The sequence below is a fragment of the Epinephelus moara genome, chromosome 9, assembly GCF_006386435.1.
Source record: "Epinephelus moara isolate mb chromosome 9, YSFRI_EMoa_1.0, whole genome shotgun sequence".
NCBI classification, from domain to species: domain Eukaryota; kingdom Metazoa; phylum Chordata; class Actinopteri; order Perciformes; family Serranidae; genus Epinephelus; species Epinephelus moara.
The window spans coordinates 14,601,847-14,624,540 of record NC_065514.1 but is presented as its reverse complement, the minus strand read 5'-3'; the positions used below and the strand labels follow the sequence as shown (position 1 = coordinate 14,624,540).

Here is a 22,694-nt window from a genome sequence, read left to right as displayed (position 1 = left end):
CAGCAATGGAAATGTTGTTGTATGATACATAGTGACACAGTGTCATCGTCACCTTTGGGTTTAATTTTAGCATTGTTTTGACATTCCTGCAGATTTATTGGTTTTATATGACTGTATATGTTCTTTTCTGCCCTTTTCCCTGCTGAATTAATTTGCTGTAAAAAACAACAACAACAGCAACTTATACTACTATTTCCACACAAAAAATACAATCAAGCAGCCTTAAACACTTATATATTATATTATTTTTTTCTTTGCAGCTTCATTGCATAGTGCAGACATATTGCATGCTTGGTGCACCCATGCACACTCCTTTGCTTACAGATTTCCTGCTTTCAGGTCACTTAAATATAGCAGGCACAGGTGCAGTCAATGAGCCATCAATCAGGTGCAATCAATGAGCTGCCAATTCAGTACAAAGAGGAACTTCCACAGCAGCACACTTGTTATAATGGAAAGAAAGAAAAGAGAGAAAAAAAACAAGCAAGAAAAAAGAAAGAAAGCATTTCTGACATTTTTGTTTGGCTGTCAAACAGCTGTCAGTGACTGTTCATTGCTGATAAGCTGTTAAAAAAATGTAGTTGCATGCCACATGCTTTACCAGTCCCTCGAGGTTTTCACAGGCTTTTTTTGTGATTGTTGCTGCCTGAAATGCCTTGTTTCATGGAAGCTTTTCCAAAAAATTGCGATGCTTGTTGCAATGTTATATAGGCTATTTTGAGAGGCTCCTCTTCTGTTCTGTCTGTATAGCACAAGCTAACACAGAAGCCCCGCAGCAGCAGTTAACTTCACACTGACAGCAAAATGGCTTGACTGACATTAAACCTAATGTTAGCCATGTAATGCTAATAGTTAGCCCTGTCACTGACAGGGCTAACTGAACAGACATCTGGTCCTGCAGCAGTAGTCTCATCATTAACAGAAAGAGGGGGACTGAGCGCTGCATGCAGCTATATAACTAGATTTTACCCCTTTTAAATTGTCAACTTTGCGGTAAAGTTGCGGTGATTGGACAACATTGCAAGTTCGTGCAGAATTTATTGGGATTGGCCGAATTTGCGTTAATTGTTGCGATTGCAACATTGCGAGAAACCAACCGGATTAAGAAAAACTTTGTATTTGGCAACAAGTTGATTTTTACCTTGTGAACTGATGGCATTCTAAGTCATCATATTTTTAGGATTGGGCAGAAGCAGTTTTTTGTGTTGTATCTTGAAGCAGAGGGGGTTGATGGTTTAGGCATCAAAACTACTTGGTTACAGTGGGGAAAAGATTGTAGTTGAGTGAGTTGACTAAATTAAGTAACGACTGATTAATGTGAGTAACAACTGACTTGACAAAATAACTCAATGTTTACTTTTAGTTTCACACGAGACACAAACTCTAGGCTACTGGGTCAAAGTCCTGTGCTTGTTGGACCCATCCTCCTGCCTACCCTAAGCCGGCTTTCACACTCTTCATACATCCATTGCCCAGAATGTCTAACAATTAAATGGATGGGTTTACATTGGAGTTGAAAGCCTGGTGCGTCTCACACAGAGGCTTAAGTGTGTCCCTGGTGTCACTATAATGACACTGGGAGCACCCTGTGGTGTTTATCATTTGTTTAAGCTGTACATGTTCTTTTTGTAACTATCACTTCGGGTAATTGGCACAGTTTTACATTACCATCCTGTTCACTCAGTGGGATGGCAGGTTTTAAACAAAGAAGATTAGGCTGCGGTATTTTCCATTGACTTCACATTGTCATGTTACGTAAATAAGTCTTGTCCTGTGTCACTCTTATTTTTAAATAAACATCATAAAACTCATCTGGACTTCAGCATGGATTTTTTGAACGCATCACAGGTAGAGCCCAATAGCCTTACAGCTGCTTTTTTCACTACTCTGCCCAAGCAGTGTATTTTGATGCCCTGTGAGTGACATCATTCTGATGTGGTTAATCAGAAATAGCTAACGTTACTATTTTTTCATGCTGCTGGTGACTTTTTAAACCAAAATGTGTACTTCACGTCCTCATGGAGGATGTTGTGTAATAACTGTACCACACTTTCCTGGAACACTGCACCAGACTACATGGACATGAATGAAACATTTGCACACTCATCACTAAATTTAAACCTGGTTCAATGAGTCAAGTGGGTCATGTTCTGAGGAAAGTGACGAGTGCATTTTAAAGAGCCTGTGAGTTTAAGGGTGTGACTGATTAGTTCTGCTGGGTCAACAAGATGTCTTTTTTCAGTCACACCAAGTCTTTAACTTTGTTACAGGTTATCAAAGTAAACAACTTGACGACAGGCATTTTGTCTGCGTGACTTTTCTTGTGTTACAGCTAATCTTCCTTAAACATTTACGTTCCCTTCAGACACCTCAAGGAGTTAATCATATGCAGAATGAACAAACTCTTGTGTTCAGTGTCTGCTGAAGGACCCTTGTAATCCTTGAGAAACGTTGGGGGAGAAGAAAGGGTAATTTGGGGGCATGTCATGGGGTTATCAAGAGTTTAAAATTTCCTTCCTGTTTCTAGAGGTCTGACAAATGCAGCTTTTTCCACTTAAAACAGTTATTTAGATCAGCTTTAAGCACTTAGTCACATACCACACATACACAAGTAGTATTATAGTAGAGTTTGGCATTACTGTAGTTTTGAAGCAAACCCACAGGTTAATACATTACCGACACGCAGGATCTGTTGTAACCTCTGTGTTTATATAATGACAAAAAGACAAGATGTAGGTGAGTGGAAAGTTACTGACAGGCAGCACTATAATTGGTATTAAGCAGTTCTCCAACTCATTTTTGAAATAGGCTAAATTCCTGAAACAGCTAGGCACTGAAGTTTTTGACATACGTTACTCAAACAGGAGGAAACAGTGCATTTATTAGGAACTATTTTCAGTGGAGGATTAATACAGTATCATGCAACTATTGTCTGTTTATCCAAAGCATGATACTGATGATATTTGTTATAATTTTATGGCATTTATCAACCCAGTCGCCAGAATAAATGTTGGTATTGTACGTTTCTACAAACCATGACTTTAATGTTATTATACACTGCACTTGTATAGCACTTTTCCAGTCTTCCAACCCCTCAAAGTGCTTTTATAGTACATGCCTCATTCACCCATTCACACACAGACACACACTGGTGGCCGAAGCTACCATACAAGGTGCCACATGCTACTCAGTAACCATTCACACTTACTCACACACCAATGGAACAGCTATCAGGAGCAATTTGGGGTTCATTATCTTGCCCAAGGATAGTTTGACATGTGGTCTGGAAGAGCCGAGGATCGATCACCGATGTTCCAATTAGTGGACGACCCACTCTACCCCTGAGCCACAGTTGCATTGTTGTCACTGTACATTTTTGCAAACCATGAAAATCTTCCATAGGTTGTACATTTCAAATGTATCATTCTAACATATCTGATGTGACATAGTATATGACCTGACTTTATCACCAGGAGGTGGAGGGCATGGTAGGTGTGTCACTTAGGAAAGATGGCTGCCGAGCTGCAGACTAGTTGCAGACCACAGTTTGAGACCAACAAACAACAAAAACCCATTGTTGCCATGATGTCATAGCTGTTTTTCCAGCAGCATTTTAGGCAATAAATGTGGGTATTTTGTAGCGTCCTGTCACTGTTGTTTTTACCAAGACATGGCTGGGTTTCCTGCAGGGATAGTGCCCCCCCAAACCAGGTATTTTAAGCCAAAATATGATCTTTTCCTGACCATAACAAGTGGGTTTTGTCCCTGAACTTAACAACATGTGGAACACAGTGTTGTTGAACCATAAAGTCAAGTATCTGCATCATAATCAGGGCAGTAGTCACCATATACATTAAGGGGGACACGTCCCCCCCAATGTTCAGATATGCCCAAAATGCCCCCCCGCCCCCATATATAACTGAAACTGAAAAACAACAACAACAAAAGAAAAACGTTTTTTCATTGCTATTCTACGATAGGCAACCACATACCACCATCTGAAATAATGTAATCATCATAATTATAACTATACATAACAAATCCTCATTATTATTACTATCGGTTCAAGTATTGATTGTATATACAGTTCTGCGTGTGGTTTGTCCAAGTAGAGTTGCCATAGCAGAATGCCAAGGCTGGTTGCCATGGTTCCAAAGAAACTAGTAGGCAACAGCACTCACAAAAGACTAGAGTCAAAATCTATGTTTTAATGTGTGTGACACTGTGATTGGTGCTAGAACTTTACCTATGTATATATATAGTATTCAGTGTCTTTGCCTCTGTTTGATACACTGAAGAAGGCTTAGGCCGAAACGCGTCTGTCATTTTGTTTGGCCGTGTGTTGCCCTATTAAAACATAGATTTTGACTCTAGTCTTTTGTGAGTGCTGTTGCCTACTAGTTTCTTTAGAATCCCTCTGCAACTTGCACCCATCACGATTGGAAATACTGGAGTTGTGCGTCGTCCTTCCTTCAGCTTCATGGTTACCATGGTTGACCTCAATGTTGTTGCCAGACTGCCGTATGGGTAACGTTCCAGACAGGCAATGTAAATTTGTCTCTCTATTCATTACTGAATAAAAGTGGAAAACGAGAATGTAATATGAGCGTTACGTAGGCTATATTGTAACTGTTTATTGTGATGTGGTAAAGTGTTATGAAATTTTGATGTTGTGAATGGTTATTGTTTTGCAAAAAAGAAACGTATCTCATGTGTTAGTGAATTTGTACATATTTTACTTTAGAATTTCAGTGGCAGGAAGTAAGTGTGTGTGTGTTTGGGGGGGGGGGGGGGCGTGCAGACTTGGTCCCCCTCCAATGTTGACTCCATGGCTCCAGCCTTGGTCATAATAATGTGCAAATGTAATGTATCCATGGTTAGGAGAAATGTACGATGCCAGCATTTCTCTGAAGCTTGGTTTGGGTTAGGAATGCCAGCATTTCTCTGAAGCTTGGTTTGGGTTAGGAAAAGATCCTATTTTGGCTTAAAATACACAGTTTTGGTGCCACAAATGCTGCTGGAAATGCCACAATGTCTCATTAAAAAACAACTGATCACCAACGTGCCACACCATCCTCTCCTCCTCATGATGAGAAACTCAGCTCATATACATGTAATCAGAACTAGGTCACTTTAGAAATGTTGATATGCATATGAAATGTACAAATGTGGTTTGCAGAAACTTTGCAGAACCATACGATGCCAGAATTTTCTTCAGACAACTCAGATATGTTGATATCTAGAATAAAATCACCAGACTTACCCTATAAAGGAAACAGTGACTTGATACTACTGGGCTCATGTTGTTGATGTGGTGCTTAATCATATAAATGTGTAGTTGGAAAGTGTCACTGTTTATATTACTTTAAATACATCATCAATTAAGGCAGCAGCACTCTGACAACAGACACACGCACACTGGCCGGAGCTTAGTCACCATGGTAACCATCAACCACAGGCAACGGTCCCTCCTCCCTCCCTCCATCTCTTCCTCCTCTCTCCCCTCCCCCTCCGCTTGGCTCCAGTCCACAGACATTAACGAGACAGGGGGCTTGCTGCTCCCATCATGCTTTGCAAAAGGAACCAGGAAGAGGCAGAGAGAGAGGCAGGAAGAGGAAGAGCAGCAGAGCTGACGGGTGTAAAGGAGACTGATGGTGGATGCAGAGGCACCAGTCAGGGAGGTATGGCTGATGTTGCCTCCTGTTTGCTCCTCTGGTCCTCTCTGGGTGAGTCCCCCCTCATTTCACTTGTGCCAGAATAACAAATAGTGTCCAAAAATCATGCTGGATGGGTGATGAAGCTTGTAGACGGTGGAGCAGACAGGCAGACAGATGGATGCTGCCGGTGCATTTAAAGGGACAGTGCAGTAATCTTCTCAGCCTGGGTGGTTTTTGCTTTACAGTGAGGGGTTAACCAAGATGACAAGACTACCAACATCTTATGGTTTTGTCTGCTTTTGTCTGTGGACAGTTATACTCCAGTCATACTGTGCATGGATATGGTCATGTTATGCACACACACGCACACACACACCCTCAGTGTTTCTGTCGTGTGTTACAAATGTGCCGCCAACAGTAGCTGGCTGTGTTTGAGGAAGATGAAGTGAACTGCCACGTCTACACGCTGACAATGATGCCATTCAGTCCAGGCAGCACACAGACACACACACTTTTGTCTCAGACGGTGAATTTTAGCTCCGTTTATTAAAAAAAAAACAGAAACTCAGTCATAAACTCAGAGTCTCATTTCTTATTAGTGATAAAAAATAAATTATTCCCTAAACAATGACTCTCAGTCACAGTGAGTGGAGCTTCACTGCTAAAAACTACTGATTCTTAATTACCTTTCTTTTTATTGTTTGACAGGGACAATGCATATTATTAATATTCCAGAGTTTGACAGTCTGCATAGTAAGTAATAATATTACAATAATAATTCTGGCTATTGTGGTACAATATGTTGAAGGTATATATTAATATCTGATAGTACACATATGTGACAATAATCACATGTGTATAATAAGAAGTATGACTAATGATAACAGCAGCAGCAGGAGGCATCTGGCAGGACCACGGCAGCAGCACAACCACTATCCAGTCACCGCTGCAATATAAGTTAACCTGCAAGACAGTGGAGCACAAACGCTCCGGAGAAGAAGCCGAGTTAGCAAGATGCAGTAACAGGACATGAGTGTTAGCAAAGGACAGAGAGAGAGAGAGAGAGAGAGAGAAGGAGAGAAGGTGCCCGGTGTATTATAGGAGGCCCCCCTGGCAGACTAGGCCTAAGTCAGCCTAACTAGGGGCTGGTACAAGCCAAGCCTGAGCCAGCCCTAACTATAAGCTTTATCAAAGAGGAAAGTCTTAAGTCTAGTCTTAAATGTGGAGACGGTGTCTGCCTCCCGGACCGTAACAGGAAGATGATTCCACAGGAGAGGAGCCTGATAGCTGAAGGCTCTGGCTCCTGATCTACTTTTGGGACCACGAGTAACCCTGCGTTCTCAGAGCGCAGTGTTCTGGTGGGATAATATGGCACTATGAGCTAGTTGGTGAGGTGCGGTGACGCAACAGTCAGCCGTCAATACCACTAGTTCTGTATTGTTGGTTTGGTGTGTCTGGGCTATAAAAACATTAAAAATTACAAGCAATGATAAAAGCAGTATGATACACAGGGACAGAGCCTGTACTACACAGAGACAAGACAGGCTGCTGTTATGCAACACAAAGAACTACGCAAAGTAATGACAAATAAAACAAACATGTTCTAGTGTTCACACATTTGATTTCTAATAAACCAGGCTCCTAATGTTGTGGACAAGGAATGGTAATTGACACAAGAGAAGCATGTGTGTGTGTCCTGACCAGTTCAACTTAAAGATTCAATGTTAAAGATTCACATGCCCCCAACAAGACCTACAAGCACAGGCTGATGTCCAGCAGCTTCAGACTTTGTACCGAACATGCCAGACAGACTGTGCCAGTGTCCAAGCGCATTTATCCTATTAAGTCAAAATCATGTATAATTTGTGTCGCTGCTAAACGCTGTAGCATTTAAGACTTATTAACTTATTTTCCCTTTATGAAGTTGCCGCTGTTTTTGCCTTTATTAATCAACTTGCAGAGACTTGTTTTACTTTTCTTGCAGCAGGTAATCCACAGAGGGCATCATGTTTTTTCCTTTTTGTTACTGCTGAGCTTTTCTCTTGGGTTAATTAATTATTTGAAAGCTGCAGACTTTTTACGCCTGTCTGAACTTACGGATGCACTGACTCACAAAAATAACAGACCATTGACAGCTACATGTACAGACAAGATGTTCACTGATCTTTCTCACGCACGTCTATGCCAGGAGATTTTCAAACTACTTAGTAAAATGGTTAGCACTGATATTATTATGTGGGCTACGTTTTTGCATACTGGTAACTAGGATAGTGTCTTTTTTAACATCAAATTAAATAATGTCAAATGAGTTGTTTATTCAGAAGCAAAATATACACCATTTTGAAACTCAAATTGCAATTAAGTATGTTTTCGAAGTAGCAAGGTTTAGCTATATGACAAAAAGTGCAGTGTGTGTTGAGTTTGGCTCTGATTGGTTGAGTATGAAGCATTTAGTGAGAATATCAAACCACTTTTTAATTGATAACATGTGAGATTATTGGTACATTACTTGTTGGCTTTGTACGTTAATGGATAAATTACATTTGTACACTTTATACGTATCATATAAATGTCTCTAAAGTGACATTATCATCAGGAATTGGAGGGGTTGGTGGATGGCATGACACTACCAAGCTGCAGACCAGTGTTTGAGACCAGCAGACAATGAAACAGGTTGTTTTGGGTTTTTTAGTGAGGCATTGGCGACATTTTCTGCCTTAATTGTGGCCCCAAAACCAGGTATCCCATGCCAAAACATGATCTTTTCCTAAAGATAACCAAGGGGTTTTTGTGCCCACACAACTAACATAACTACACATCAATAAATATGTTGTTGAAATGTAAAGAAGCGTTAAGTTTCAAAACTTGTGCTACATATCTACACACTCTACTGTACTCTTAGATCCTCTTCTGCAATCCAGCTCACATCACCCGCTTTGACTACCATGGGTTCTAGAGCCTTCAGCTGTTCTCTGGGAACCCCCGCCTCTGTCCCGCATGACATTCACAATTTTGACTCCCTTTTCAGCATGGTGGTGCAGTGGTTGGCATTGTCGCCTCACAGTAAGAGGGTTACTAATTCGCACCCAGGATAGGGGAGCTCTCTGTGCAGAGTTTGCATGCTCTTCCCATGTCAGTGTGGGTTTTCTCTGGGTACTCCGGCTTCCTCCCACAGTCCAAAGACATGCAGACATGTGGTGACTCTAAATTGTCTGTAGGTGTGAATGTGAGCATGAATGGTTGTCTGTTTCTATGTGTCAGCCCTGTGATAGTCTGGTGACCTGTCCAGGGTGTACCCCGCCTCTTGCCCAATGTCAGCTGGGATAGGCTCCAGCACAGCTGTGATCCCTAACAGGATAAGCTGTCACGGAAAATGAATGGATGAATATTCAGTGTGATTAAATGGTGACACACATATTGAGACTTGCCCTGATGATGACTTTATGATGATGATTTTACACCTAATTTTATAAATAGGATTTTTGCTAGTCACGTATTAACTTATTATTGTATATTACTGAACTGTTTGGCCTTACGATCTATGGATACGTTGCTGCTTGTTTTTTTAACTGTCTTGAAAGGTGTCCTTCAATGCTTTGAAAGGCACCTATAGATAAAATGCTTTATTATATTTATCATTACTTAATAACACACAAATGTTACATATCTGTGGCTTGCAGGATGTGCAATGCCAACATTTATTTGAGGACAGTCTCACTCCGAAGTCATCAGAATCAAAGCTTGGGCAGTGACTTGAGTGGCCAGTTGCTGCTATAGTTTAACAATGCCCGGTGGCGTCAGGGGGAAACACAGCAGGACAAGGTCGAAAGTTAAGGCAGCAAAAGTCAGAGTGGGGCAGGCAGGAGGGGTGGTGGATGTGTCCAACAAACACGGACTTTCACCCAAGAGAGTGGTGTTCTCTTCCCGTAAGATTCTAAAGCCAAACCCTGTTCTTTTTTCCTAAACCTAACCAAGTGCTTTTGTTGCCTAAACCCAACCATGTTTGTTTGTTCTTGAAGGAAAAACAACATCAATTCGCGGTGTTGTACTGATGTAGTGCGTTTTGTCAATATGTGACGAGGTCGGAGTGAGAATGTGAATTTATTCTGGCAATTCGGCTCTATAGATAGTTAATACCAAGGCTTTTGGTTGGTGGTTCAGTTAACTACAAGCCCAAAGCGTCAGTATTTGACAACCTGGGAATGAGACTCATCAATCAGCTATCAGTCTCCAGAGTTAGATACAGCACCTTTAAAAGTAGATTAGTAGATCAGATTTGTATAGGTGCACGGCTAAAGCTTCAGATCATGTGCTTAGATTTAATTTATAGACACTTATATGATACATAAGCAGATGCACATCAGGATCATTCCATCACAGTGTGAGTTTTTATTCACCCTGGCCAGTACAAAACATTGTAAGTTCCTCTTTTCAACACAACAATAACATCTAATCTGAGTGTGTTTGCTAGTAGACATATGTAGGTTGTTTCTGGCACAGTTCACACAGATAAGGGGGGCACCTCCTTACCTTTTGCACCTCAGACACAGTTTATCTTCTCTTTGCTATGTAGTTCATTGTGTCACTGGGTTGTATTTAAACAGTATATGACATGCTGACATACCAGTCTGTGCTCATTTTCACTTTGCAAACGTGATTTCAGGCCCAGGCGTCCTACAGGGCACACACACACACTGTGATCTCATAAAAAGTTGACTGGATTTAACCTCATGCCCGGAGTTGCCTCCTCTACACACACTCACACACACTCACACACACAAATGCATTTATGTTGACAAGCCCCACCCACTCCTGGCGGCCAAACCAATAGAGAACAGGTTGAGGGGGAGCAAAGGGCTGCTCTTATCTCACTATTTATCCAGCAGAGATCACACTCGCATCTAGTGCTGTCTGACTCCTCAGATGACATCAGACACACAGAGAGAGGGACATATCAAGAGACAGAGAGGAGGACAGAGAGACAGAATGAGAAGAAGTTAATGCAGTCAGCACAGAGCTGATTTAAATACAACACATCAGAGACTTGTGGTCCTGTTTGTTCCTGTGGCTGTGACTCTGCAAGTGAGTATGTTATCACATATTACTGACTGGAGCTGTGTGCCCAAGAAGTGATCACTGATGCTTTCAGAGTTGGTTTTACTCCTACTGAAAAGCAGCTAAAGAGGGCGATGAGACTGGAGTTGACTCCTATAGTTCTGCTGTCATGGTCCAATCAGGAGGATTGCCTGTGTCACTTTGACTTGATTTTCTGATAAAGAAAGGATATGGCATTTTGGAGAGCATTACTAAATTGGTGATGTTGATCTTTGGTCCTTTTTATAGCCTTTAAAGGAGCACGTTTTGTATCTTTTCTTTATGCATTTTCAACATGAGTCATCTTTTATCTAGTTTATTATCTCAAATTAAGCACTTGAGAAGGGCTTTTCAGAAATAACCAGTTTCCTTAATGATGATCATCTATTAAAAACAGTTAGATGTGCAGCTTTCGACAATGATAAGCATCTTCTGAAAAGCACCTGTTCCCTAAATCAAAAGCGGCAAAGCAAAGGTGGAAGGGGAATTTTTGTCTGGTTGTCAAACTTTCATGGTTAAATCATGTTCTATCTTATTGTTGTGTTTAACAATTGAAAGTGTACTCCGGATAATTACTGTATTCTTGGCTCCAGTGGTTCAGCCGAGTTTTTAAAGACTCAGGAAATCATCACCCCAAAGAATTTGAAAAGTCATATTTGTCATAAAACTAGGATAACTTTATACTTTTGGCCAACAAAATGACATCATATATGCACATACCTATTTTGTTGCTGTCTGCTGCAGTAGATTGAAAAAAAGTTGATTTTAAGACCTTATGATGGTGAAAAATATTGGTGACAACTTCAAGGAGTCATCTCTGTGCTTTCTGTTACAGCTAACCTTTTCATCTGTGAAGTCAGTATGTAGTTATCTTCGCCCCTTTAAACTTCAAACGTCACTTGATAGAAAAAAGATTTTAACTTTACATGAAAGACAAAGGAAGGCAGCTTTCAGGTCATTTGTAAGCATTACTATCACATGATTAAAGGCGGAGAACATTGATTTGAAACGCTTCACAGAAACAGCTTAAATGTAATGTCTCAGGGTTGACGCTGAGGTGACTTGTATTATTTGCTTCCAAAAGGTCCTCAGTGTGATTCCTGTCATGCTCAGCCGTTAATCAGGTGTCTGTGTTTCTCTATTTGAAAGAAAACTTTGTTCAGGTGGACATTATTTATCTGTTGGCAGGAGTGTTGAACACCAGCGTGAGGTAGTTCTTGTGTTCTTAGTCTCTTTTTGGAAATATTCTTGTACCTCAAAGCTGCACAGCCTCATTTTTTATCTCCCGTGTCTTTTATCTGTTCAGAAAGTCAGGCTGGATTTATAGGACCCATGTGAACATAGACTGGCCTCTGTATAGGGTTATTTAAAGGGTAATTCCAATGCAAAGTGAACAAATATCATCCTGAAAAGTAAAACTGCCTAGAAACAGTGAGCAGTAAAAGAAGAAAATGCAAAGACAATGAAATTTAAATCTGATTGAAACAACCGCAAAATGTCAAATCTGATGTAAGTACACATAAGAAAAAAATCATTCCCCTGTTATATCAGTCCGTAAGGGTTGCCAGTTTGGCCACAGGAAGTCTAAATCATAGCACATACCAGTGTTGTGATGGCACAGGCTGATAACACACCATTTAGAGTATTTATGGTTTCTGCAACATGATAATCTCTGCGGAGACACAGCTGCTGCTGCAAACGGCTAACCTTGTAAGAAAAGCCTTCTGCAAACCATTGATCACTGTAACTTCATTCATGACTGTCGTGTTGAACATTATCTTTAATTGGATAAAATATAAGTTAAAAGATAGTGCCAATTTTAGGTTGTTAAGACCGGTTATGGTATAATTTCCGTGAAAACCCGCTGAAACAGAATTTAGACCATCGTGTACTGCTAAAATAAAAGCCTTATACAACTGTCCTTCCCACAGTTCCCCAGTTAGACACTTACATAAACAGTACTGAGATTTTTAGCATTTTTACTCCAAAAAAGGAGTGTTAAATAAAGATGGTTAAGTTAATTTCAGATCCTTACGTGTGTGTGTATGTATGCTCGCTCATAGAAAAACAAAAGAAAATTCCCACACATAAATTTCACCTCTGCAATGCCCTTTCATCATTTTATCAAGGTACACTCAAACATACATAGAGAACGACAATAAAAGAGCTGAATGAAGAGAAATCTACATTTGACTTTTACTGGTCTTGTCTCGGTCTCGATACACTCTAGTCTTGGTCATGACTTGTGCTGTGTCTCAAATAGCGTACTTCTGTAGTTACACTTAATATTTTGAGTGCATAAGTGCGTTCAGACTGAGAAGTATGGAAAAAAGCAGTGCACTATGAGTACCCGGATGGTGCACTCAAAACGGTCAAGAAGTTGAGTGTGGAACTATGGACTCTTCTCGCCCTCAATGGTCGCCATCTTGGCTACATAGTGGAAGGGGAGGGACCACTTTTCAAACTGGAAATAGCGGCCAAGGACTGTGCGACCGTGAACGTCGCTGCATTGTACAAATACATGTGTTTTTTGCACTAAGCACCACTATACTGTTGTTGGGTATAAGCCAGCAGTGTGTTTATTGGGTTAGTTTAGCAGTCTGTAATGATTTGATACGGTAACGCAAATGCTAATGCTAGTTTGCTAACTAGCTAATTTGTGGTCGTCATTTCCGGTGAGTGCAAAACGGCCTTGTTTGGTTTGAGACAACACTACCCTGTCGAATTTCGCGCTACGCCAATGAGTAGATAGTGCACATAGTATACTACATGGAAGTGTACTAACGGAAGTATGTGATTTGAGACACACCATTGGTCTCGTTTAGGTGGTCTTGACTACAACACTGATAGTAAGAAGATAGTTTTAAGTAGTAGCAGAGCACAGCTGTGGCCAAAATATCTTCCTCATGGTGGTACTAGATAAAAAGTCAAAGGATAACCAAAGCTATGAATGTCTGTACAAATTTCTTGGTATTCCATTAACACACCACATGTAGAGCCACACCACTAGCATGGCTAATAATGTCTCAAGACAGCATCCTTTTCCTCAAACAGCACCAAGAGTGATTGAACAATTTCTCTGCTGTTCGTATACAGAGGGTTTTTCTTCCCTCCCATTGCTCTGGCATACTTTTGTAATAACCCTGTCCTCACTCAACCTCAACCTACATATCAGACCACAACAAAGAGTGCGGCACTGGTACCAGTAGTAAAGAATCTATCAAAAGAAACAGTACAGGTGAAGGACTGACAGAGATATGGATGAAAAAAAGAGTAGAATCTGAGGCATTTTTCGTTAAAACCAGGGCTAATTGTAACTCATAGGTTGTTTTTTTAGCATATGGCTAAGAAAGCTTTTAGCCAATTGACTTCAGTCTTACTATCAATACTGCACCCATTGGATTGTACTCTTGTATGGAACAGGCAATAATACTGACAGCAGACTAAACAACCCAACACTGCACGTTGCTACAAATTGATTATTCACAGTGTACATAACTACAGTGCAGTTTTCCCTATGACTGGCTCACAACAACACATCCCAGTCACTGACTAACCTGTGCTCTGGGAAAAGGAGCTCATTAACACTGAGCCAACTGTTGGTCAGTTACCTTTGCCGTGAAATACACTGACCAGTCTGTATTATTGCGTAACTATTCATTGAAGTTTAACAGAACAGTTGTCTTGGGTAAATTGTTTGATTTGGACATTGGTTTGTTGGGAAATAAGAAAGTCATTCACTGCAACACTAAAATCGTAATCCTGACTGAACATTAACACAAAGGGCAGAGTAAGGAGTTTTAAAGGCCAAAAAAAAATGTGCCAACCTAAAAAAAAAAACCTGCACTGTCCCAACAGAGCAATTAAAGGCCCCAGAATTCAAATATATGGCAAATGTGCTACTGTGAACAGGAAGGTACAGTATGTTATGTATGGACACTGTTATTTACTGTTTTAGTTTAATATATATAAACCTCCCTTGGCAGGAAGTTAGTCCATAGGGATTTGGCTTGGGAGAAGAGGGTCATCGGTTAAGTCAAGTCAGACCAAGTATGGAACGTGGACTGGTAGCTGGAGGGGTGCCCATTCTCCTCCCTGGCACTACTCGGGGCGCCTGTCCGAAGCAGCCCCCTCACGGTGACATCGGTCATGTTTGTGCATGTGTGTGTATTTCGGGCCTGTGCATATATGAAAACAAAGTGAAAAAAAATTGAATTACCCCCCCGGGATTAACAAAGTATATCTTCTTCTTCTCCTTCTCTTCCTTTGTCTTGATAATGACCGCCCAGGAGCACAGCTGACCACATTATCCACCCCCCCCTGCCTCTTCCTCCCCACAACCATGGAGGACGTCACCAAGGTCGCGCCACCTCTCCTGGAACGCCGGGCTCGCCAGCGACAGCCCACAGTTTCGGTCCTCAAATCCAAGCTGAGGCAGGGTATGACTTGCTCCGTGCCAAAAGTTCGATCCACCCTGACCGGGTTCTTCCCCGTTGTACGCTGGCTGCCTAAATACAAGCTCAAAGAGTATGTCTGGGGCGATGTGATGTCCGGGTTGATCATTGGTATCATCTTGGTACCGCAGGCCATCGCCTACTGCCTGCTGGCAGGAGTGGAGCCCATCTATGGTTTATACACCTCGTTTTACGCCAACATCATCTACTTCTTCATGGGGACGTCCAGACATGTCTCTGTGGGGATCTTCAGCCTCATGAGTCTCATGGTGGGACAGGTAATGGATCACAGGTGGCATACAATGATCATACAATTTGGGTCTTTAATAAAATTTTGACGGAAATTTTACTGGTAAATACAGAAAAGTCTTCAGTTGTACAACATTTTCTTGTTTTGTTTATTTTAGAATGTAAATCAGAAGGATACTGATTAATTAAATGTGTCATTTATGATTAATATAAAAAGATATTTATAAGTTATTCAGCATGCATTGCAAGAAACACAGATTTGCATACAATAACTGATTATTTTCATTATTTTTTCACCCATAATTTTACAGTTGTATTTCTTGGCTTTTATTTAATTGATTAATTGAGATTTCGACTTACCTGCAGGTGGTGGATAAGGAGATGTTCCTGGCAGGTTTTGACCTCAATGAAGACTCAACAGCACCTGGCCCTGATGTGTTTAATGCCACACTGGGCACTAACCTCACAGCTGGTACATTTCACAGTGTGGAGCTTATGGGTATGCAGTGTGGGAAGGAGTGTTACTCCATTGCCATTGCTGCTGCCCTCACATTCCTGGCTGGCATCTATCAGGTAAGGGATGTAGGTGCAGTTTTGGACCACTGCAATATTTTTAGGCCTGATGACCTGATGATGGGGCTAACCCTACCGGTCGCCAAAATAAAATGTTGGCATTGTATGTTTCTGCAAACCACAAATATGACACTTTTTGTTTCCTTGCACATTTCGTATGTATCATATTATGTTTCTAAAATGACGTAGTACATGAGTTGACTTTTTCTTGTGGGAGTTGAGAAGAAGGTGGATGGTGCATCACCAAGACAAGATGCCTACTAAGTTGCAGATCACTGCTCTACACCAATAAACAACAAAACCGGTTGTGATTTAGCAAGCCATTGCATTGCTTTCCTGCAGGCTTTTAAGCAACAAATATAAGTGTTTTGTTTTTCCCGCAGCTTTTCCGGCATGAAAAGTGATTATTTTTTACCTAGACATTGCTATGGTTCGCTATTTCTTCCAAAACTGGGCCCTAATCTGGGTATTTTAAGGCAAAACAATTTCCAAAGCATAACCAGGTGATTTTGGTGCTTAAACCTAACCATACATTAACTGCAGTACTGTTTAAACCTAAAGTTTCAACATATCCGGTACATAATTTGCATATGTAATGTATCTGTGGTTTGCTGAAACTTGCAATAGCAACATTTTTTCTGGTGACTGGGTTAAAAATACTCAGGAGATTCATCCTGTGGGGGACTTCAATGTGCCAAATTTCAGGCCAATCGCTCCAATGGTTATTGAGAAATTTTATTCTGAACAAAATATGTAATAGTTCTGCAAGAAAAAAAGTCGGAGAATCACCAAAGTTATTAGGATACATAATCTGGAAACCACGAATGTCTGTACCAAACTTTGTGCCAATCCATGCTTCAAACGTTGAGATATTTCCTTCGATAAAATGACTCGTATTTTCATTCCTATCCATCTTCTATCTCCCCCTTTCTCTCCGCCTCTACCTCCCGATCCCCTCACCAGGTCTTGATGGCCGTGTTTCGACTGGGCTTCGTCTCTGTCTACCTTTCAGCTCCCATGCTCGATGGTTTTGCCACGGGAGCTTCTTTCACCATCCTCACTGTGCAGGCTAAGTACCTGTTGGGTCTTAAGATTCCCCGTCATCAGGGCTACGGCACAGTTGCTGTCACATGGTTCAACATATTCGCCAACATTCACAAGACCAACGTGTGTGACCTCATCACAAGCGCCATCTGTATCTCTGTATTAGGTAAAGACATCTATTTTACATATTGACCATCAGATGTTTAGTCACTGTTATGAACTGCCTCATGCCCTTCTGGTTAATGATATACTGCACTTCCCAGAATGACGAGGGACAAGGACAAGTACTGCCCATACATTTTCAATGGATTAACACTATGAATTGTTTTATCACAGTGGCGGGGAAAGAGATCCAGGAGCGCTACAAGGATCGTCTAAAGATCCCTCTGCCGACTGAGCTGGTAGTTGTGGCAGGAGCTACACTGGCCAGCCACTTTGGGCAGCTGAACAGCCAGTATGGCACCAGTGTTTCTGGTCACATACCCACAGGGTTCATTCCTCCCCAGGTGCCCAGCTTTAGTTTGATGCCACAGTTGGCGCTGGATGCCATTCCTCTGGCTGTCATTAGGTAATGTACAACCCATTTTACAACATGTTTGCTTGGCATCAACATGTGTCTCTTATCTGGGCTGTCACAACTGCAATTTAATAGCCGTAAAGGTGCTCATTTGAATGATGATAACTCGCAAATTAGCATTGTAGTACATCCTGAAACAGATCAAAGCGACGTCCTTACAAGACAACAATTGAGTCTTAATTTCAAAACATTTATGGATGCAAATAAAGTCATAAGTACCATTTTATTTACACTTTGTTGGATGCCTTAAAGCATGTTTGGATCAGATTGAGAACAAAGATTAAGTCACCTTAATCACCTTTGTTTTGTCTTGTAGCTTTGCCTTCACGGTGTCGCTGTCCGAGATGTTTGCTAAGAAAAATGGCTATACGGTTCGACCCAACCAGGAGATGCTGGCCATCGGCTTTTGTAACATCATCCCCTCCTTCTTCCACTGTTTCACCACCAGTGCAGCACTGGCAAAAACCATGGTGAAGGACTCAACAGGCTGCCAGACACAGGTGCATTTTATACTTAGAAATTCTTAACTTCTTAACTTGTCTTCCTTGCATAATGAAATTGTTTCCAGGAACACGACTGAAGTTTGTCCTGAGGCCATGTTTCTGTTCCTCCATCAGGTATCGAGTCTGATCAGCGCCCTGGTCGTACTCCTCGTCCTCCTCTTCTTCGCACCTTTCTTCTACTCTCTTCAGAAGTGTGTTCTTGCCTGTATCATCATTGTAAGCCTTCGAGGGGCACTCAGGAAGTTTAAGGATGTCCCAGCTAAATGGCGTGACAGCCGGAGCGACGCCATTGTTTGGCTGGTCGCCATGTCGGCCACAGCTCTGATCAGTGTGGAGATGGGGCTCCTGGTGGGAGTAGTTTTTTCCATGATCTGCGTCATCTTCAAGACCCAGAACCCTAAGGTGAGTAATGCACTTGATGCTTATAATGTTTTTTAAAATCTGATACAAATGACAGTCACTCCAGCATGTATAAGACAAATATTGGCCTTTAGTAATAACATCTAATCTGATGTCTGATGTCAGATGTCTCTCCTGGGCCGGGCCAATGACACCGATCTTTACGAAGACATAGAGGAGTACAAGAACCTCGTGCCTCCACCTCGAGTTCACGTTTTCCGCTTCCAGGCTCCTCTGTACTATGCCAACAAGGACGCATTCCTCAGATCCCTCTACAAAGGTGTCGGAGTTGAGCCTTTCTTGGAGCTGACTAAGCGACGAAAGGCAGAGAAGAAGGCCAAAGAGATGTCCTTGAAGCAGGCCAAGGTAAATGGGGACAAAATCAACGGAGAGGTCGTTCTTGGACTCATCCAACGAGAACTGGATTTCCACACAATAGTTCTAGACTGCTCTGTCATCCCATTCATAGACTCGACAGGCATGGCCACGTTTAAAGGGCTGGTCAAGGAATATAAAGAGATCGGGGTGAGCGTGCTTTTCGCAAACTGTAACACCTCAGTCATTGATACCCTGCAAGAGGGAAAGTTCTTCGGGAAGAACGATGAAGACATGAGCAGCCTGCTGTTTCATACAGTTCATGCGGCAGTTCTCCATGCAAACAGTATGTTTGTAGCAGCAGAGAGCAGGGCAGAGGACTCCGTGGTGTAGAGCAGCAGGAAGGAGAAGGAAATTAGGTATACTATCTTGCCACCTATAACAATACTACAATAGGTTACGTCTTTTAGGAAGCTTCATCCAAGAAAACATGGGGATACCAAGAGAACCCAAGTAGGAAGTGTTTTGTAATACCAAGTAAATATCTGATGCCTTGCCCCTCTAAAAACCAGACCACTTAAAGCCTGATCTGCCAAATGAGCATTCATTTCAACATTTAAAATGCAATTTTATTGATGGAAAGAAGGTCATTGAATAAAACTAGGTCATCTATGTAGTAGAAAGGTGACATTATTTTTAAAATAGTGCCAAGTGACTGAACGGGGTCGTATTCCCTATAGCTCTTAAGTGGAAGATACTGCAACAACTAGGATTAATTGCACATGGTGCCTTTCTAGGCAATTTTCGGGACACTCCTTTCTAGAAACAGAAGCCCCTTCCTCCTCCAGCTTTACTCCACCGAGCTTTTGTTGTATAAAGAGCCCGGAATATCTGGTTCCAACATTGTATCATAAAACAAGTTTTCTCAGTGGTATTTTAATATCAGTTTTTCTAGGAAGACAACAGATGGTTTTGCTTGCTTAGATCGGAGACGCTCCTTCTTAACCTTACTCAGTGGCAGACCGAAAATAAAGTACAGCATGTGGTTCAAGTCCTCTGCAACCATGTTTTCTGTCATCCAGTGGATTTTTTTTCAATACAGGGGACGCAGAAGAAAATTTAGTGTCATTCATACTGTATACATAAGCAAGTAAATTTAATTTTTTTATCACAGAATGACTTGCCTCTGGCAGATAATGGCAACAGCTACAGTGTCCAACGTTGTCAAAGACTAACTGCTAGTTCTTATTTAGCTGCTGGTTACCAGCCACGACAACAGGGCTGGTATTTTTTTTTACCTTGTGAGTTTGTTTGTGTGTCATCATGGCAAAATGTGGTCCTGAAGACACCTGTTGAAACACAAAGACCACAGAAGTGGTTCTTGTGTAACGTGTTTATTTTCCTGTCTTCGGACAGACTGTGTCACCACGATAACGTCTAAGTCATAAAAAATGCAATCACAAAACTTTACAGGTGTGTATTTGAGGTCACAATGAAGGCCGAGTTCAAAGACGGGTGTGGTCCAAGCAACGGTGCCAGGAGTACTGGGAAAGGAAGTAGGGAAAGGGGCAATTGACCCTCTACCCCCACTTTACAGACCTGGTCCAAACTCATTTCACGATGCGGCTGGAGTGATCCCGTTGCAAGACAGTCTCTAGTTAATCTGGGTCTGTCATATAAAACATTTGTGACGCTCTGTCGAAAGCAACGTTTGTTGTGATGAAAGCATTTTTCCCTTTCTATGTCATTACAAGCCTTTGGCCAAAGTCCATAATGGCTCTAATCCAGGAGTCCAGAGTTCAGACAGGGAGATTCATCCACTATGAACGGTATTTCCTGGGTTGCAAACTATTACCTTGGACCTCAAAATCATTTCTAAAAGGCCAGTTAAACCCTTTCAGATTTGAATAACAGTTGCTGGAAGAGACACTTTACATAACTCACACGGACTGAGAGCTTTTTCAAACTCAGTCTCACACAGAAAGAGCCTTACCTGCTAACCGGGGCTCATTACAACATGTTGTACTTGTACTCTTGCCCTGGTCACCCACCAGTGACAGCTATATCTGTTATAGATCTGTTCTCATAAAATAAAGGATTTACACACATCTGTGATCTCTTCTCAGGTGCTGGACAAAAGCAAGTTTTCATCTGATGCTTCTGAAATGTATATTTATAGTAATGGCAGCAGGTGATGCCACGAATTTTATCAAAATACTTTACTGCCACTGATTTGTTCAATCAATTGTTCTGCCACTTGAAAAATAAGAGCACTGTTTTCCTTATGTTGGAGCCAAGTGTGAAATTAAAACAATTACAATGTTCTGAAAGTATCCTAACTTATGTATGTTCAAAGGGATGTATTTTTTACTTTCACATGAACATGTTCATGTCAAACGTCATGACAGTGTCATGTCAACTGTTGATGAACTGGTGTTTTAATAAGATGTAGACATTCTCGTTAGCATTTTGTATTTTCATACACTTATTTTGTCATCAACTGTAATTTCCATGTATTAATTTAACTTTAATCATGATAATGATTACATCAAGTTTTTGGGGGAGTCTGTTTGACTTTCATTGTTGACATAGTGTTGACATTCAACACCTACATACGAATACTGCCTTAATGTCCAATACTTGAATTAAACTTAGAAGTTTTTAGCGATGAGCTTGTGTCTGAGTTATTGTCATTACTAACAGATGTTTATCATATCAAGGGTGTATTGATTATCGATTTTCAAGTCAAATATGTTTCAAAGTAAAGGTCCTCCAAATGAAAGCTTCCCAAAATGCTGATTAGTGTTGACAACCTGTGCAGCCTTAACCATTAACACAGTTCTGCTGAGTCAGGCTCCACACAGCCATTAGTCCATGGGGTAATGGCTATTGCTAACATAATTATCACATTTTCAAACACTACAGCATGTCTTGTTGTGGTCAAAGTCAACCTGAACAATAGTGCTACCTCAGCATTTCGTGTGACTGCCCCTCTCGCAAACAGAGAGTCAGCTACGAGCTTACATAGTCCATGTAATTATCCACAGCATAGTCACACGTTCAGGTATATCTTTTACTTATTAACTGTAAAAATACTGAGTCAGCTGTTTATCCACACTGGGTTTGTCAATGATTAAAAAGGTTTAAGTATATGAAAATTTTAAGTCACGCACCTGTCACAGAGATAATCTATGGCTTATTTCACTACTGCAACAAAACTGAAAGACACAATCTGAAACTGAGGTGTCTCCTTTAGTGAAACTTATAACAGTGGGAAAAAATGGAAGGTTATACAATTACAAGTCATCTGAATTTATTTCTACTTTAACCGTGGAGGTATCATCTTATGCTTATCGGCTTTGTGGTGGACAGTAAGATGAGAATTTGATACCACTCTCATGTATATCCGTTATATATAAGACTGCAGCCAGCAGCTGGTTTACTTAGCTGAACACAAAGACTGGAAACAGGGCCTGGCTTGGCTCAGTCTGGCAGCACCTCTAAGCTCACTATTTAACACGTCATATCTTGTTTGTTCAATTCGTACAAAAAATTGAAGTGTAAAAATGACAATTCGCCATTCTCCCAATTTATCAAATATGGCAGCTTGGTCAGTGGCCCTACGCTTCAGACTGACATTCTGCCTGCTCAGGAGTCAGAAGACGTGGGACCCATTGAGCAGAAACTTTTGAGAAGCCAAGCTCATTCTTCAGAATATGATCTGCTCGCTCATGTGAGATGCCCAACCTGTCTGCTACTTGACGCGTTGACGATCGCCAATCTTGCATGATCGTGTCCAGGGCAAGGACAAGGTTTTCTTCGGTGGTGG

At 41.3% G+C, this 22,694-nt stretch overlaps 1 protein-coding gene across 3 annotated transcripts; it reads left to right on the top strand.

The window, feature by feature from the left end:
• Positions 1-5,598: 5,598 nt before the first annotated feature.
• slc26a1 (solute carrier family 26 member 1) lies at positions 5,599-21,536 on the top strand. Of its 3 annotated transcripts, XM_050053119.1 has the most exons (9): positions 10,547-10,739; positions 14,738-14,912; positions 15,041-15,483; positions 15,821-16,027; positions 16,991-17,237; positions 17,408-17,639; positions 17,965-18,148; positions 18,266-18,553; positions 18,677-21,536. In XM_050053119.1, the coding sequence occupies exons 3-9, from the start codon at positions 15,094-15,096 to the stop codon at positions 19,256-19,258; spliced, it is 2,130 nt and encodes a 709-aa protein (XP_049909076.1). In that variant the 5' UTR covers positions 10,547-10,739; positions 14,738-14,912; positions 15,041-15,093; the 3' UTR covers positions 19,259-21,536. The 3 variants fall into 3 exon arrangements, with proteins under 3 accessions (XP_049909074.1, XP_049909076.1, XP_049909075.1); XM_050053117.1 differs by lacking the exons at positions 10,547-10,739; positions 14,738-14,912 and adding an exon at positions 5,599-5,726; XM_050053118.1 differs by lacking the exon at positions 14,738-14,912.
• The last annotated feature ends 1,158 nt before the right edge of the window (positions 21,537-22,694 follow it).